Source organism: Misgurnus anguillicaudatus, chromosome 1, assembly GCF_027580225.2.
Source record: "Misgurnus anguillicaudatus chromosome 1, ASM2758022v2, whole genome shotgun sequence".
In the NCBI taxonomy this organism is placed as follows: domain Eukaryota; kingdom Metazoa; phylum Chordata; class Actinopteri; order Cypriniformes; family Cobitidae; genus Misgurnus; species Misgurnus anguillicaudatus.
The window spans coordinates 5,710,146-5,728,739 of record NC_073337.2 but is presented as its reverse complement, the minus strand read 5'-3'; the positions used below and the strand labels follow the sequence as shown (position 1 = coordinate 5,728,739).

The following is an 18,594-nucleotide window of genomic DNA, read 5'->3' as shown; positions in this document are numbered from 1 at the left end:
CAAAATGTTACAATTTATTTCATAATTTATTTTATTGTCATTTAATATCATTATTAATATCGTTGTTAATATTATAATATTAAAATATATTATTATAACAAAAACAATTATTAATAATAAATATTATTATTAGTAGTAGTAGCCTGTAAGTATCTGGTAGTTTCTTTTTATGATAATAATAATATATTATGTTTCTTTTAATAACATTAATTAATGACATAATTTTTCATTGCCTTCCCCATCCCCCCTACATGAATCATCGAAAGTTCCTCCATTTCTGGCAAGTAGAAGAAGAGGCACCAAAGCTGGCTGACTATAGACGGTTTCAGCAGTAACAACATAAACAAGCGGCTGTCGTGGTCCGCACGTAACTTCCGGTAAACTCTGCTAATAATAAAAAAACCACAAAGTACTTTAAACGTAGTTTATTTATATAACAAGCAAGAAAAAACAACACATAGATTACATAGGAAACCAAAACATTTGATATTTTCGACGAGGCATTTGTTCAAGAGATCAGTTTAGCAACTAGTCAGACCATTGAAAAAACGAAACCGGAAGTAAACTTCAGATCCAGACGTGTATCACGTGCGTCCGATGAAACCGTCTATACACATAGCAATATCACTTCGGTGTATGCGTTAATATTTCTAACATTGCCGTATTAAAGATTGGGATTCAATGGCTGATATGTCGACAAGACCGGGATTCTACCAGCAAGATCTGAACAAGACAGTCTGGGAGGTGCCCGAACGATACCAGAATCTTACGCCGGTTGGATCGGGGGCTTATGGCTCAGTCTGGTGAGTCCAGCAGGTGATATTAAGCGAAAATGCCACGGAAAACTTTGTGAGATCATGTTGCAATTTTAACTTGTCATGCTCATTAAGCTGCGAGGCAAACTTTATTTATGAAAAGGGGATAATATTTGGTGGGCCAATGTAAATAAATTGCCTCAACAAATGAGAACATTTGCAATTCAAAGGAAAAAATGTCAACATTTTAAAATGCTAGAGTTAAACATTTGTTTATATTTACATGAACAGTGTTGTCAATGTACATTGACGAAATACAAACAGTACATACATCATTTAAACTGCAACTTTATATATATATATATATATATATATATATATATATATATATATATATATATATATATATATATATATATATATATATATATATATATATATATATATATATATATATATATATGTGATAGGAAATCAATTGAATTACAAGCTTAAACCCCCACCCACCTCTTTTGGCAGTACTGCCCACTTTTGGAGTTCACAACCCCATTTGGAGATCTCCGATCTGCTTTGTCTTTACTTTCAAATTATGTTTCACACAGTGATCTGTAAGGACCATCATGGCTTTAAATTGTGTCACAGCTGTGGATCCTTTAAAGCCGTAAAAACAAACTAAACACACAATAATAACTAAACTGAAGTATCTTTAATTGACTTGTCACTGTCATACATGTTAAAGGCACGAGCTTACAGTGCCTCATAGTGGCAGTACGTGTCATTCAAACAAGTTTACAGTTTACAGTTTCAATTTATTGTGATTGTGTACACAAAATGTAATTGTTAGCAAAAGTTAACATATAAAGTACAGCATAATGTCATTACAACTTTATATTATTACAATGTTTGTCTTGCATTCAAAGAGGATCTGTGAAAATAACATTTAAAATTATTAAGGGTTTCATGTAATATTAAATCAACAAGAAATAAACAAATGTTTTACTATTTATTTTGAATGCTGGAACACTTTAATAAAACTTTAGACAACTTTACGTATTATACCTCTTTAATGAACTAAAGGAATTTTGAGTTCTCTGAGAAGCTTAATATCTTTCTATCTTTATATCTCTATATGCATGTAATGCATATTTTGAGTCATGAACAATGCGTGTAAATGTTTTAATTGTTAATTAACATTTCAGTACATTTGAATCTTTTTTTCACAATATTTTTGATATTCTCGTTCAAAAAAAAAAAAAAGTGATACAACCAATCTATTTGCTAGAAAAGTTTTAATGTGCTTCCTGCTGCCTGCTGATTTGTTTATTTGATAGCATTTCACATTATAATCCTGAAAATAGTTTGAAAGTGAAAAACAACTTTACCATAAAACTAACATTTGAGAATTTTAGGTAACACTTTACTTTGAAGGGGTGTTCATAAGACTGACATGACACCTTCATAATCATGACATGACACGTGTTATGAACATCAAGGATACTTTATGTACATTTATGACAACTTTCATTAAGTGTCATTTGTTCAACTATGTCATTTTTAATGAAAAAAGATGACACTGTTTGTATTGTCTTTGTTATGACATCTTGACATAAACCAATACATCATAACTTGTCATAAATCTGTCATAAACATGACATAACAGAATAATTATCAAACTTGAGAAACTACCTAGCTTTATGCGTTAATGTTACATTAAACTGTCATTTAAATGTCATTAAGTGTTAATACTGTGTCAAATAATTTGAAATACCTTAACAAAATGCAACAAACACGTCAAAGATTATACTTAACTTTATGTATGTGCACAATAAATAAAAAATTAACAACTAACAGAACTTGTTCTTCCTCACACAGGGGGTTAGGAAATTTTCAGACATAGAAGAAAAAACTAACAAAACATTTAATCAATTTAATTTATTGTAATAAACTTTGCAGCAATATGGACCCAATGTTACATGGCTTAACCCATTATTGTACTGTTATCATTTAATTTTAGGTGAATCTGTCTCCAAATGCAATGAAATATAATTTTATCAATTTTATTATTATTATTATTGAATGATTGTTTTTATATGTTGATCACATGGAGGAAACTTAAAAAACACTATGAACTGAAGAATATTCACGATGTTGTTAACACTTAATGACATTATAATGACAAATTATATGTAGACCACTGGTAAATTGGTCAGTTATGTTGTCTTGGTAATGTCAAGTTGTCATGACAAGTTATGATGTATTGGTTAATATCAAGACATCTCGGAAACAATGTCATCTTTGCATTAAAAATTACATAACTGAACGAATGACACTTAATAAGTTGTCATGTCAGTCTTATGAACACCCCTTCAAGTAAAGTGTTACCAAACTTTACAATTAAGAACAATTATTAAAATTATATAACAATTATAAACCACCTTAGCTTGCATATAAAACTAAGATTATTAGCTAAATTATTACATTATTAATATAATTTACACTGCAAAAAAATGACTTTCTTTCTTAGTATTTGTGTCTTGTTTTCAGTAGAAATATGTAAAAATGCTTAAATTTTACAAGTTTAAGATAACAAAACATAAATTTTATAGGATGAAGAGACGCATGTCATAAATGTATCAAGCTATTTTTATAGTACATAATGCCCCCAGACACAAAAATGAGCATGCCATGTCATTGACACACACACACACACACACACACACACACACACACACACACACACACACAAAATAAGTATGTGAACACCCTGCTATTTTGCAAGTTCTCTCACTTAGAAATCATGGAGGGGTCTGAAATTGTCATCGTATGTGCATGTTCACTGTGAGAGACATAATCTAAAAAACATCCAGAAATCACAATATATGATTCCTTTTATCCATCTATTTGTATGATACAGCTGCAAATAAGTATTTGAAAGTCAATGTTCATATTTGGTACAGTAGCCTTTGTTTGCAATTACAGCAGTCAAATCTTTCCTGTAGATTTTCACCAGGTTTGCACACACTGCATGAGGGATTTTGGCCCACTCCTCCACACAGATCTTCTCTAGATCAGTCAGGTTTCTGGCCAGTCGCTGAGAAACACAGAGTTTAAGCTCCCTCCAAAGAGTCTCTATTGGGTTTAGGTCTGGCAACTGGCTAGCCACGCCAGAACCTTGATATGCTTCTTACAGAGCCACTCCTTGGTTATCCTGGCTGTGTGCTTCAGGTCATTGTCATGTTGGAAGACCCAGCCTCAACCCATCTTCAATGCTCTAATTGAGGGAAGGAGGTTGTTCCCCAAAATCTCACAATACATGGCCCAGGTCATCCTCTCCTTAATAAAGTGGAGTCGCCCTTTCCCGTGTGCAGAAAAACACCCCCAACGCATGATGCTACCACCCCCATGCTTCACAGTAGGGATGGTGTTCTTGGGATGGTACTCATCATTCTTCTTCCTCCAAACACGTTTAGTGCAATTATGACCAAAAAGTTCTATTTTGGTCTCATCTGAGCACATGACTTTCTCCCATGACTCCTCTGTATCATCCAAATGGTCATTGGCAAACTTAAGACGGGCCTGGACATGTGCTGGTTTAAGCAGGGGAACCTTCCGTGCGATTCATGATTTTAATTTCAAACAATGACGTCTTAGTGTATTACCAACAGCTCTTTTCAGGTCATTGACCAGCTCCTCTCGTGTAGTTCTGGGGTGATTTCTCACCTTTCTTAGGATCATTGAGACTCCATGAGGTGAGATCTTGCATGGAGCCCCAGTCTGAGGGACATTGACAGTCATGTTTAGCTTCTTCCATTTTCTAATGATTGCTCCAACAATGGACCTTTTTACACCAAGCTGCTTGACAATTTCCCCGTAGCCCTTTTCCATAAGAGGCATTGCCCATGATTGGTTGAGAGATTATCTTACTGGCAGAGATCAATATGTGCATATTAACAACTTTGACTCTGAAAGAACAAACATAACGCATGGAGTGCCACAGGGCTCTATACTGGGGCCAAAGCTGTTCGTAATGTACATAAATGATATTCTGAAGGTATTAACAAAGTTAAATTGTATCTTGTTTGCCGATGATACTAGTCTTTATTAGGGCTGTCACTTTTCGTTCGAAAATCGATTGCACAATCGATTGGACCAACCAAAAAACGTTTCGAAAACGAAAATAGGCAATTGATTTTAACCAAATATGTACACTATTAATTTTAAAAGAATTAAATAGTTAAAAATATAGATGTAACAAAACTCACAAACAAGCAGAAAAAGAAAATAAAGAATTCCGAAAGTGCAGTAGGTGTGCGAAAGCTAGACAGAAAATACCCAGCACTTTTACGCACCTATAGTTTCACGCTTTCAATCGCTGCATCTAGTGTTTTGCAAAGAAAATGGAGGACAACATCAATAAACCTGTGCAACACGAGACAGCATCGAAATTGTGACCTTACAGGAGATGATGAGTTATGACAAGGAACCACCCTTGCGAGCTGACAGCAACCCGCTTTTGTGATGGAAGATTGGCAGTACGAAAGACGCAGCTGGCAACGAAGTACCCGAGTTTCCCTGGGACATCAGAGCGGTCGGAGTGCGTCTTCTCAACAAATGGACATATAGTGAATGAAAAGCGCTCTGCTCTTGACCCCTAAAATATTGATTGACTTGTTTTCCTGACCAATAATTTGTAATGGCCCTAGTCTTTTTGCGCATTTCATTATGCCTGCCTAGTGCCGCCTAAGTGTCGGTTACGTTTAATAAAAAAAATACACAGCATGTTCTCAACTTCAAGTAAGTCTATTTAAAGTTTCATTTTTGAACAGTTGTTTGAAATGGATTGAATCATTATTTAAAATAATTTTTGAATTGCCTAAATCATAAAAGCAGCCGGTTGAACCTGCAGTAATGTTTTTCATTTATGGCAGCAGTCCACTCTGCATATTTTTTTTTATTCCACCCCAGGGGTGTATTCCAGAAAGCAGGTTATGTGACTTACCCGGGTATGTTTAGGAGTAAGTAAGCGGATAACCTCTGCTTTCGGTTCCAAAAACGAAGGTAACTTTCGGGTTATGTAAGTAACCATAGCAACTGACTCTCTGAAGATAACCTACTCCGGAGCAGGTTATGTTGCAGGGTAAGTTCATTTTAGTTAATAAAACGAGGCTCCGGAGGATGTCTGCGCATGCGTGTACTTATGATGAGCGTGCAGCGGGCGTGGAAGCATATATTTTGCATAATATTACAATATTAAAGCATTTATTTTCTTACATTTACAGTCGCGAATATTTATTGCTGTCTTAAAACATTTACGATATTTTCTTTAAAGAAACATTTTTTTTTAATAACATGGTTTGATATTTGTGATTGGACTAATTACTATAAATTTAATTATGTCCATTATTGATAAAAAATTATTCATATTTGTGTATGGACTAAATAATATACATTTAATTATGTTCATCATTAATATATCTCCAAATATCAGTAGATGTATGAAACACATTTCCATCAGTTAATTAATGTTAACAAGTACATTTCTATTTAAATTTGGTCAATTCATAAATAACCTCATCTTTCACTTACTAGATAATTTGAGATGAATCTAAAGTTCTAATAAAGTGTGTGTGCAAATACATTGTCAATATTGAGCCAGAAATCTTAACATATTTTACTTAAGTGACAATGTGCCAATGTTACAGTAACAAATAGAAACACATGATGCCTATCAAAATAATAATTACTGAGGGACAGAAGTTACCCCTGCCTGCAGTCTCTGATAGGCATGTGCATCTAACCTGACCCACAGAATGACACCCATGAAGCACAGGCACGATTTAACACTGACCCACAGAGTGACACAGGTGAAGCACAGCCTTCATTTGGTGAAACACCATTTAATCACAGACATGGCATAGTGGTCAGAGATTTTCTATTATTAGTTAGATCATGTACACAATGAAATAAAATTATAAATATATATTCCATAGTATCATATTTATTTCTTAAACATGCACTTCAGATCTGTAGCCCCCTCTCTACATTTGATCTATAGTTGGTCTTTTTCTAAATCACCTTTTTTCCTTTAAAATGGGCCTTTTGTGCTTTCCTGAGCTATCATTTTTGAGCCAAAGGGAAATTGAGATATTTGGTTATATTAGATGATACAGGATATATTAGAACATGTTACTATTGACACTAATGTAACATTTCTATTCTCCACTTCTGTCACAGCAGATCCTAATCGTCCAATGCAAATGAATGATCATTTTTAGAGTAGTGTACTGAAAAGCATTACACAAAATTATTGAAAATCTGTAAGGACTGCAATGAAGCTTTACAATTAAAAGAGGGTGCATTTATCAGATAAGTAAATGTTAAAAAAGATGGCGATACAGTGTCATACAATGGAAAGTCCAAAAACGAAACAGGGTCATTGAAATAAGTACAAGTAGTACAAGTAGTGAATATAATCATAGTGCATTTTATGCATACACAATACAATCATATCTAAAAAAAAAACAGTAAATAAGCCTTATGACAGATTTATGCACTTTATGTGCCACAGCCCTTACAAAAATTAACCATGGTTTTATTGGTGTAAAGTTGTGGTAACCATGTTTTTTCTGTGCATTGATTCAGCAAAACTATGGTTTTACTACACTTACGATGGTTTTAACTATGGTTTTTGAAAACCATACCATGGTTACCATGGTTTTACTGTAACCATGTTTTTTTTTGTTTTAACTGTAGTAAAGCCATTGTTAATTTTTGTAAGAGAAAAGATAATCTTAATTATGTCAAATTATATCTAATTAGATATAATTAATATATTTAAAATCATATATAAAATCTATGATTATTTTTACAGGCTTTTAAATAATTTTTAAATAATATTATGTGTATTTTCGTTGAGAAACATATAATATTGGACTTAAATGGGGTAAAATAGGTTCGTATTAATTAATTAATTGTATCTGTTTTGTAATCACACACTTATATAACGTTATAAAACGTTGATTTTGACAGAAAGTATTGGTTTATAATGTCATTTCTCATTTAAAAACTTTAAAGTTCTCTGATGTTTCCATGGTGACTCGTGAAATCTGTGATCCATTGACAATGCCTTTATGTTGTTACTGTGAGCGCGCATTAACTCTGGGTTACTTTCAGCGGGTTGATTGAACTAACTCTTAAACTGTGTTTTGGAACCAACATACCCAGAGTAAGCAAGTTTGGGGTTGATCAACCCAAAGTTCAGGGTTAATCTGATGGTAAGTTAACCCTGCTTTCTGTAATACACCCCAGCTAAACCAGCGTAGACCAGCATAATTCTCATCCATGCTGGTTTGATGCTGTTTTTTTCAGCAGGGTCTAGTGTCGTTGAACAGCTCTTTGGTCTTGGCCATGTTAGTAGTTGGATTCTTACTGATTGTATGGGGTGGACAGGTGTCTTTATGCAGCTAACGAACTCAAACAGGTGCATCTAATTTAGGATAATAAATGGAGTGGAGGTGAACATTTTAAAGCAAACTAACAGGTCTTTGAGGGTCAGAATTCTAGCGGATAGACAGGTGTTCAAATACTTATTTGCAGCTGTATCATACAAATAAATTGTTAAAAATTGTCTGGATTTTTTTAGATTATGTCTCTCACAGTGGACATGCACCTACGATGACCCCTCCATGATTTCTAAGTGGGAGAACTTGCAAAATAGCAGGGAGTTCAAATACTTATTTTCCTCACTGTATATATAAATACACACATAGATAGATAAATGTAGAAAAAAATGTTATTTACGTAATTTGACAGCCATAATAAATATATAATGTTTAAAGAAGAGAAAGCGAGAACGAACCATTTAGATTAGAAATTTATCATTTCCCTAGTATTGTGAAATATCATTCCATCAGGCTGTGTTTTCCAGTTGACAGAATAATCCCCTTTACTTCCAATCACACTCCTCATCTGTGGAATTGAAAAATTCAGTAAGTGAATTTAAAAGCATGAAAAATCAAAGACTACAAACAGAGAGGGACAGAATATGGACAATTGCAACAGGAGGACAAAATGACAACATTTATAATATTTTGCAGATCACCAGTAAAATTATCTTTGAGAAAACAATTTTTTTATAAAAAGGGTTTTGAAGTATAACAACCATTTTTTACAACTTTTTTTTATCACTGTCAGAAAGAAATGGTCAGAAGCTGTCACTGGAGCTGTACCTTAAAAAGGTCCTAATGTGTACATTTAGGTACAAATATACATTTGGTACCAATATAATTTTTTGGTGCATAGGTGTACTTTTTAAAAGGGTACTGCCTCTGTGAGTTATGGACCATTTTTTTACTTTATGATAGTGGAAAGTTTTAATTGAACTTTAATAAACATTATATATATATAATTCAACTTCAGAAATAATTCAACTTCTGAAATGCTTTGCAACCTCTTTCTCAAAAGAAATTGTCTATGATTGTCTTCTCTGTATGCCAAATGGAGAACTAATTTATGTACACAATAAAGCTGACTAATCTTACCTTGACCATAAGTTGCTTCTTGATATTTGGATCATTGATGTTAATGTCAGCGCTAGCTTTAACCACAACCCTAACCTCACCTCTTTTCACGAGACCTATAAAAATACACACAAAAACATTAAATTAAGATAATTTTACTGTAACATTTAGTTAACATTAAGGAAGGTAGAAGATCAGACAGCAAGAGGCTTGAATTACATAATGTATAAAACATTTTCTGCATCATTAAGCTGTGTCTTTAATGGAAAGTTTTAAATTTTAAACTTAAGTCCAGATTTATTCTCACTCCAGCAAATAACTCCAGCCTGAAGATCATTCAGACAGCTGCTCACACCCAATCCGGTAAACGGACAGCTCTGCAGTGCCAACTCATTTCCACTACATGCAACATTATCCATCCATATTGGCAGAACAGATGGAAGCTCATACGACACTGGCTCTCCAGCGTCACCACAGATCAGTTCTTTACACAAAACTGTAGCATCTTCCTCATCCCAGCCAGTGAAACACACTGAACCCCAGTCATTACCATAATGAGTCTGAACTCTGCCATTACATGGTTTGGTGCCATTAACCAGATTCACAACTGCAAGAAAAAATGGTTTCACACAGAACATAAGCACTTTCAGACATTGTAGTTTATCATTATGAGATCTGAGATCCATAAATTATCATTTAAACTTACCATGACAGACGACTCCAGCATCTTGTTCATGACTACATGTGCTTTTTCCTAATGCCTTTGATGAACAATTTGTTACTGCTGACTCATTCCCAGTACATCTCACATTATCCAGCCACACGGGTCCTGAACCCTGCCCAAAGAAAGCCCCAGTCGCTGCTGCTATAGGAGATCCACAACCCATGTGTTTACACACCACTGCAGCATCTTTTAAATCCCAGCCAGCATCACAGACGGTTCCCCATTGATTATCATGTAAAACCTCCACTCTCCCAGAACACTGATTAGATCCATTTACAAGTCTAACATCTAAAATAAAAATGGACAAAACCATTATTACATGTGCATTTTCAAGCGTTAGAGGGAATATACAATGTATAGTCTTGAGGTCGCACACTGGGCGAAGTGTCACACAGTGTAGGACAACTCGCAGGTATCGCACATCAGACGTGCACATTGAATAAGCACAAGCTTGGTCTATTCTGAATCACAAAGGCGTTGTTATGCACAGCTGTTTTATGTATTATGGCTCTTTGATCAGTAAAAAAGTCCTTATCAATCTAAAATATTTTTAAGTGTATAGTGAACTTATTTTAGTAATGCCAGTGACATATATCACTCAATATAATTGTGGCTTGCTGTGCATTAAAGAATTTTAAATGCACTTTGCGGAGGCACGCCGCTTCATGTTGGGTGGTTCTTTGCCTCTGCAAAAAAGTAAGCATGGGAAATAAAACTTTATACCGTCTAGCACAACTAGACAGCCAAAGCTTTACGTAATCCCACGGCCCTTTATATGTCCTATTAAATTACATACCACTAGCTGTGTGTTATATGCTGGTGGTTGTAGGACGACGCCAACTAGGATGATGATGACTACGACTAGGACTAGAACGACAACGGCGGCAACAAGGATGATGGGGGCGACTAGGACAACGACTAGGATGATGCCGACAACAACTAGGACAACGCCGACGACTAAGATGACATGGACACGGGTATTTTTCCTCCAAAAAAAATCCCCTCCACACATGTTGGGTATAAAAGAAATCTCAGTCCTCATGATAAAGCAAAAACACACTATCAAGCACTGTCAAGAGCTTGCCACACCAGCAGGCGGCAATATAACCCAAATCGTAAAGCCACCTTGGCCAATCAGAAGCCTAACAAAAGTGATGTTGCAAGGCAAAAACCCCGGTTTTACTCTCTACATGACAACACTGCAACCTACGTTTCTTAAAATCCTTACCCTGGCAGGGGTTTTCAAAAATTTTCAGTGTCAGTGCCCTGATACTGTGTTTTAGTGTATACGAACAGCCAAACGACGTAAAAAAGTCACGGTTATAAAAATACCCGTGTCCGTTTGGACTAGGCCTAGGACAAACAACATGGTATAAATGCAGTGGAGTTGATGAGGTAATAGCTGACAGGTGATGATGATTGATAGTGATGATCAGGTGAGGGAGAGAGGAGGATTAGTCCAAAAGGAGATGACTGGGAAAACAAAGGGAAACAAGCAGAAAACAGAACGGGACTGTAACACTGTTTGGCTGTTGCAAAAATTTTATATCTGGCTTGCCAGGGCAAAGTTATTTGATGTCCATTTTCTTAACAACTTAAAATCTTTCAAACAAATTCTGTAACAAAAACTCTACACTATTACAATCGGGTTGATTTGTACCACTTGCAATGCTCACAACCTGAACAATCAGTCGTACTATAGTTGTCACTACCTTTGCCCCGCCCTCATAACTCGATCATTACATACAGTAGCCAATCGAGCCGTTCGTTCAATTTCCAAACATATTCATCTCACTTTACGACTTTAAATAGTTTAGAAACTCTGAAAATATTTGTTTAAAAATATATGACACACAACGAGTTAACAGTTTAGATTTGATTAAGTTTATATTAATCCAAGACATTTAAGTCATTTCTACAAACAGTACTCTGCATCTTGAGACAAAACAATGGCACTAATATGTTTAGATATGTCAGTGCAGATGTTTTTAAATAAAAGCATCTTAAACACGCATTTAGTCCAATTTAGCCACTAGTGCTAAAATTAATGGACCGCTCTACAGTCAAAATTGAGAGAACACTGTATCATATCCTACCTCGACAGATGACTCCAGCATCATTTCTTTCATTACAGTCAGTTGTTCCCCATCCATTTGGTGTGCAATCCATTATTGACAATTCAGTCCCTGTACATTGAACATGTTTCATCCATATTGGTCCCACACCAGGTCCAAAATAGGAATATGTTTTTGCTTCAGCACCGGTTGGACACCCCAACTCTTTACACGCCACTGCAGCATCAGTAGAGTCCCAGGAATCTGTACACACTGTTCCCCATTGACCATTATGATAAACCTCCACTCGTCCAGAACATGAGTTACTGCCATTCATCAACCTAACAGGATCTAAACAAACATGAATAAAGGACATGTAATTAAATATGCGCAAATGTTTTTTGCAAATTCTGTCAATATTTACTCATCCTCATGTTGTTTCAAAGGTATAAGCTGTTGTTTAGATTGTGGAATACAAAAAGAGAAATCAGTTGGATTACAAATGTGAGATGGTGAATAGGACTACTGGGCTGTAGTCAATGGGAAGATTTTTTTATCATGAAAGAACTACAATTTGGTCATACATCACTTTCATTGGAAATAAGTCACATGAAGATCATCAAAATGTTAAAAGCAAATAAATAATGACAGAGTTTATACTTTTAGGGGAACTATATAAAATATTTATATCAAAGGATTTTAAGCTCACGGTTACAGATGACTCCAGTATCTTTTGAGTGGGTACATTTCTGAGTGGGTCCCCATTTTGTCGAGTTACAGTTCACCAATGTAGCCTCACTCCCAGAACATTGTGCATCGTCCATCCATATTTGTCCCGAACCTGCTCCAAAATACGCACCAATCTTCACCTCTCGAGCTTCTGCACAGCCCACTTCTCTACACACCACTGCAGCGTCTGATAGATCCCAGCCATTATCACACACTGTTCCCCATTGACCATCATGAAGAACCTCCACTCGTCCAGAACAAGAATCAGTGCCGTTCACCAACCTAACAGAAGCTTACAAACAACCAGTGTCTTGGATTAGAAATTGTTTTTTGTCGCTTTGGTTCTGTTCAAGTTGCAGTTTTTTATGTAGCTTACGTTTACCTTGACAAACGACTCCAGCGTCTTGCCAATGTCCACAGTATGCTACTCCCCACCCTGAACTTCCACAGTTTGTCAGTGAAGACTCAGTGCCATTACAACTTACATTATTCATCCATATTGGTCCTGAACCTTGTCCAAAATAACTCCAATATTTCACCTCTATCACATCTCCACAGCCCATTTCTCTACACACTACAGTAGCATCCGAAATATCCCAGGAATCATGGCACACTGTTCCCCATGTTTCATTATAGAAAACCTCCACTCGTCCTGAACAGTAGCTGACACCACTGACCAGCCTGACGGGAGATTCGGCTTGTGCATTTCTAAAGTCTGTGTGCAATTGTATTACAAGTCAAAAACAAAGACACATGGATACAAAATCATGGAGACCATTCAGATTCTGATTTGAGTATTCAATATGAAAAGTGACAAGGCACAAATTTAGTAAAACTTTAGCTTTAAAATAAAGAAATATTTAGGAGCTTTTTCTTACCATAAAGAAAAATGAGCCACAAGAAATATAGCATGATGCCTAAAAGAAATTTTAAAATTTTAATTTTAACATTTAAAATAAAAAAATAAAGTAGGACTCAGTATACTGCAGTCATTTTTTAGGTTTAAAAATATTTTAAAAAGCAAAAACTGCATACCTTACTATAACATTTATTTATTTTGTACAAAAAAAGAGAATTACTACAACAGAAGTAACTACACATATTAACTAAACAGTGATATAAAGCCCATCAGAAACTATTCAATTTCATATACCTGGTAAAACTCCTTTTCTGCAGTTTATTCGTCTTCACCATCAAAGAGTCAAGAAGTCAAAGGTGGACGTGCAGATGTTTTTATTTGGACTTGGACTCACCTGTCCTCTCTGCTCCTCCTCTCAAATGACTCAGCAGACAACACTGATCTTTACATTTATTTTCTGCCAGATGTTTACTCTACAGTGATGACTTAGGGTACATTTATGCTATACATAAGACCATTTCAACCCACCTATTACTCAACTGAACTGCAAAATGCTAGTCATGAAGCCTGAATCTGATGGCACTCCACTTACCACATTTACTAACAGCTTGAGCCAACGCAAACGTTTCCTTTGGGATTTAAAAAAATACTATCAGGATTTACTAAAGACATGCAGTGGAAAATTTAAAGGCATGGACACAGTTGTTTTTGCTACTGCACTTATATGCATTTGTTGCATTTTCCCTTTCAGGTACTAAATTGATGGGAAAAGAGTTTATAAATGAATCATGCAACATGATTTACAACATGAAGGTTTTCACTTGTCAGTTTACTGGTATTTGCCATTATTTAACGCCTAAAAACACCAAGAGCAGCGCAAATTAGCATAGGTTTTGTGTTGGCATTATGGAAATTAGATTTTTTAAGCCGTGTTCTTTAACATGTGTCTTGTTAGTAAATCAACCATAAAAATGTCCACTTTATTAAAACCACGCTAATTTACCATGTTTAGTAAATATGGTCATATGGCCAAAACATACAGTCTGTCCATGTTAAATTATGTCAATGAGATCATACTTGATGGGTCTTTAATAAGCTTTAATAAGTAACAACATTTGAAATTCAAATCACATGGAACTTAACATTTTCATTATATTTACATAAAAATCCTAAATAAACCATCATGCCCACAGCGTTCACAAACATAAGATGAAGTGCTATAATGTACCCTGGGGAAATTGAAAACACAAATTTCACAGTTGATTTACGGTGTTGTGGTTAAAACTAACCCAAACCCAGAGAGTGATCTCCTCTTTGCTCACACCCAGTTAGACTCAAGTTAACCATGTTTCTATAGATTGAAGCTACTTGTTTCCACCTGACTGAGCTCATGCCTCTGTAAACAAATTAGACACATTCAAATGAACACCCTACAGGCTTTTTCTCAGAATGACAGTTTGCATATTCTGTTGGTTAGTCGCATGATTTCAAGGAGCACTGTAGCATGCAGCCAAACAGGATTGATTTATTAGATAACGTTTAGTTTACCAAATCTGCACTTTAAATTCTGTTCGGTTATTTTTAACCCAATGCTGGGTAAATATTGGACATAACACATGGGCTAATAAACAAACATTTGCTGGGTTGTTTCAAGGCAATGCTGGGTTGGTTCAACTCATGGTTGGGTTAACAACAGCCCAGCTGTCACGGTGAAGCATTCAAGGTAAGGCAGTGGATCTAAATGCGGGAAAGCTTATCAATAAAAATCTAAAAGGTGTATAAAGCAGAACAGGAACAAAGACCAGAACACAAGACACAAAAACACATGACAGCAAACAATACTAAACAAAGGACAACTGAAACACAAGAGCAATATATACATGTGAGTAAACAAGATAACAAGACAAACCTTGGAAACAATCAAGAATCAGAACTACAAAAGACTACAAACATGAATGACAGAACAGAACTTCAAAATAAGAGTACAAGACTGGGGAAACACAAGAGATGACTGTGACAATGCTACTCCATGGATTTATTGTATATGAAGACTTTGTACCTCTGGATATGGTGAGATGGAAAACATTTGTGAGTAATATTTATCAAAACACTCACAGCACTCTCCCAGGTGCTAAAACATTTTAGCTCTCGAAAACCTGTGTTAATTCTTTATCTCCTGTTTGTTACAAATAAAGTATTTTTTGGAGAGCAAGCCTTTTTTTACATAATTGTATATTTTTTCAAATTACAGTGATTATGTGTCCATGCTTCTTCAGCAATTAAAATCCGGCTGATTTTAAAAATTAGTCCACAACTGAAAAAGAAAAAAAAACTTTGAAGAGAACCAAGGCCTTTAATGTTTTTTAACATCAATCTTTAACTGGTGGTCTTCCTCCGGTTACAGTTTTTCAGTTAACAAATTATTTACAAATGTAAATAGGGAATCCAACATGGCACAAACCCAACTGGCTTTTAAAGGGGATGGTATGGTAGGAGAGACTCTCATTGGTTTATTGCATGTTACACCCAAAACACACCCTTGCTCATTAAGAGAATAGGGACAACCCCTTTAGACCATGCGCTGTCCACGCCAACCATTTTTTCCCATTGTTAAACTAGTGAAAGTGAATCTAGATTTTGTTTCTTTATTTTTTCATGCCATTCCAGCATCCAAGGCTATATTTTTGTCAAGAACCAGTAAACCCATGCTGACACAGGGAGAAATGGCAAACTCCACATAGAATGACCTCATGACTCAGCTTAGGCTTTATTTGAATCTAGAATACTTTGTTATACATAGCAGTCAAATTTGCAAACCTAAGCCATGCTGCCATGTTCTTGGAAGAGGGAAGAGGCTTTCTCCTAACCACTCTTTAAAACAAGCCATACTTGATTAAAATGGGAACGGCCTTTTATACCTTTCTAGACTAATGGGCATTGACAAGTGTCTTTTCTTCTTGACATTGCATTAACACTAAAATGCAAAACCTTTGCTTTATAAAGATGCTCACACTTACTTATGATGGATGTGATCTTTATGCAATTTTTTAGATAATCAATTACCTTGTGCTCCAGTCATCCTTCTACTACAGAAAACAAATGAATGCATACAAAAGTATGGAGGCATACAAAGTTTTTGTTAGTGAATGGGTCAACAATGCCATAGAAGAACCATTTTTGGATAAATAATTCCATAAAAAGCCATCTGAAAAACCTTTCTGTATCACAAAATGTTGTTTATGTTAATCTGGAGTATCTATAGAGTAGTATGGCATCCTTTATATCTCCAAAGAGTCTTTAGTTTAATCAGATTTATAAAAGAAAGATTAGCTTTACCAAATCTTTACAATAACGTACGAAAAAATAAAGAAGGAGGAGTTACTACTGCGGGTGGAGCGAGTACGAGTCACGCAACACTATACAACACTTATAACTTATGATTCACTACATGTTTGTGTCATTTTATACTGTAATATGCACGCGCCTATTTCCAACATAACACAGAAGTCTTACTTACCGCATACAACTCGTGACCCGGTTGGGAAAATCCAGCGCATCAAACACACACGCAAAACTCCGCTGTTACTAATGATAATAAACTATATCCATTGTTTTTATAAGACTGGCTTTCTTTTCCTTACATCCAAAAACACACTTCTTCATTCGTGCCATTGGTGAGTTTTGAAATTAAACAAAGCTGTCCCGTGATGTAAATGTTTGTAATTTCTAGCGTCTCCCGCTGATTGACAGGTGGGCGGGGTTTTCCGGGGGAAGTGCCCATAAAAAGAAGTGATGCGTATAGAAAACCCCTGAAATGTCAGTTGGAACTGTAATCGAAAAAAACTTTCCGAAACTTGTACGAATCCTGGCGAAGTGCATTCGGCACAGAAATACTCTGTAACACGTCCAACTGCTTTTTTGACACTTTGCCTACATTTAGCATGAGAAAACAACTCTATAACTGTGTTAACAAGTCAGAATGCTTGAAATACCATTGAACCACCCCTTTAAAGAAACTTTGACTGAATGGTTCTTTGAGGAGTAAATATGGTTTCCCATAATGTCCCTGTGAAGAACCTTTATTTTTAAGAGCATAACAAGGCGCTGCACAATGATTACTGTTTGGTTTTTGTCCGGCGTTATTAGGTTAACCACTCTCAAAGGTCTGCTGAAACACACTACTAACAGACATGGATCATTGCGAAACAAGAAAAGAATTTATTGCAGCTCATTGTGATTGCATGGCAAGGTAAGTTGAAGTAAGCTGATTTTTCAGGCATTTCCAGTCAATTTCTTGAATTTTTTCCCTTATAAACAGCCACTTTTGATACATGATAAAAGCTCCTTGTCTGAGCAACTATCAACTATGGAAAACACTGGCATTTTGAGTGCTTCCTATGTGCAAAAAGTCACTTCCTGCCCTACATCTGCATCTCAGTGCAATGAAGGGATGTGACATCATGTGAAAACATGCTGTTTAGCAGAAAGCTAAATTTAAATTTTAACTAGAGTTCTACCTGTCTTGTGATCTGTGCAAATATGTAAAATATAATGAAGGTTTTTTGTTTTTAAAATTCTGTCACACTCAATTTCATTTGAAAAGGTCACATGATTTTGGGTAAAGGAATAGGAAGCAGCGATGCACCTGGCTCCTACGTACCCTCTTAATTCCAATGATGCAGTAAGGATGTACTTTGTTCTTCCACAGGTCTTCTCCATATTGGGCTAGTTTTTGTGATAACAAAATAAATATATTATGATAAAGGGATTGTATTAAGCTAATTGTAAGATGTATTAAAGACCTGATGTCCTGACATGTAAAACCATAGAATTCAAAGAGGGTGTACTTTGAATGCTCGAGTACTTAGAAGAGATATATTTGAATAAAGCAAAGTTTTGCATATCCACCTCTTTTAAACTTCCAGTCCATATCCAGGATATCACAAAAGGCTAT

The 18,594-nt window shown here is 35.5% G+C and overlaps 1 protein-coding gene and 1 long non-coding RNA gene across 2 annotated transcripts in view; one reads left to right on the top strand and one right to left on the bottom strand.

Moving 5' to 3' along the window:
- LOC141351464 (uncharacterized) overlaps positions 1–6,519 on the top strand; it is a 461,703-nt gene extending 455,184 nt beyond the window's left edge. Inside the window, exon 2 of the long non-coding RNA XR_012359732.1 lies at positions 5,721–6,519. This is a non-coding gene — a long non-coding RNA (uncharacterized lncRNA). The remainder of the gene's footprint in view (positions 1–5,720) is intronic.
- A 1,945-nt stretch (positions 6,520–8,464) lies between these two features.
- On the bottom strand, positions 8,465–13,966 carry LOC129432500 (scavenger receptor cysteine-rich type 1 protein M130-like). The gene is made up of 9 exons (XM_055190954.2): positions 13,935–13,966; positions 13,660–13,698; positions 13,164–13,496; positions 12,762–13,073; positions 12,095–12,403; positions 9,981–10,286; positions 9,582–9,881; positions 9,296–9,390; positions 8,465–8,723 (listed from the first exon to the last, which is right to left on the bottom strand). The coding sequence occupies exons 2-9, from the start codon at positions 13,691–13,693 to the stop codon at positions 8,622–8,624; spliced, it is 1,791 nt and encodes a 596-aa protein (XP_055046929.2). The 5' UTR covers positions 13,694–13,698; positions 13,935–13,966; the 3' UTR covers positions 8,465–8,621.
- Between the last annotated feature and the right edge of the window lie 4,628 nt (positions 13,967–18,594).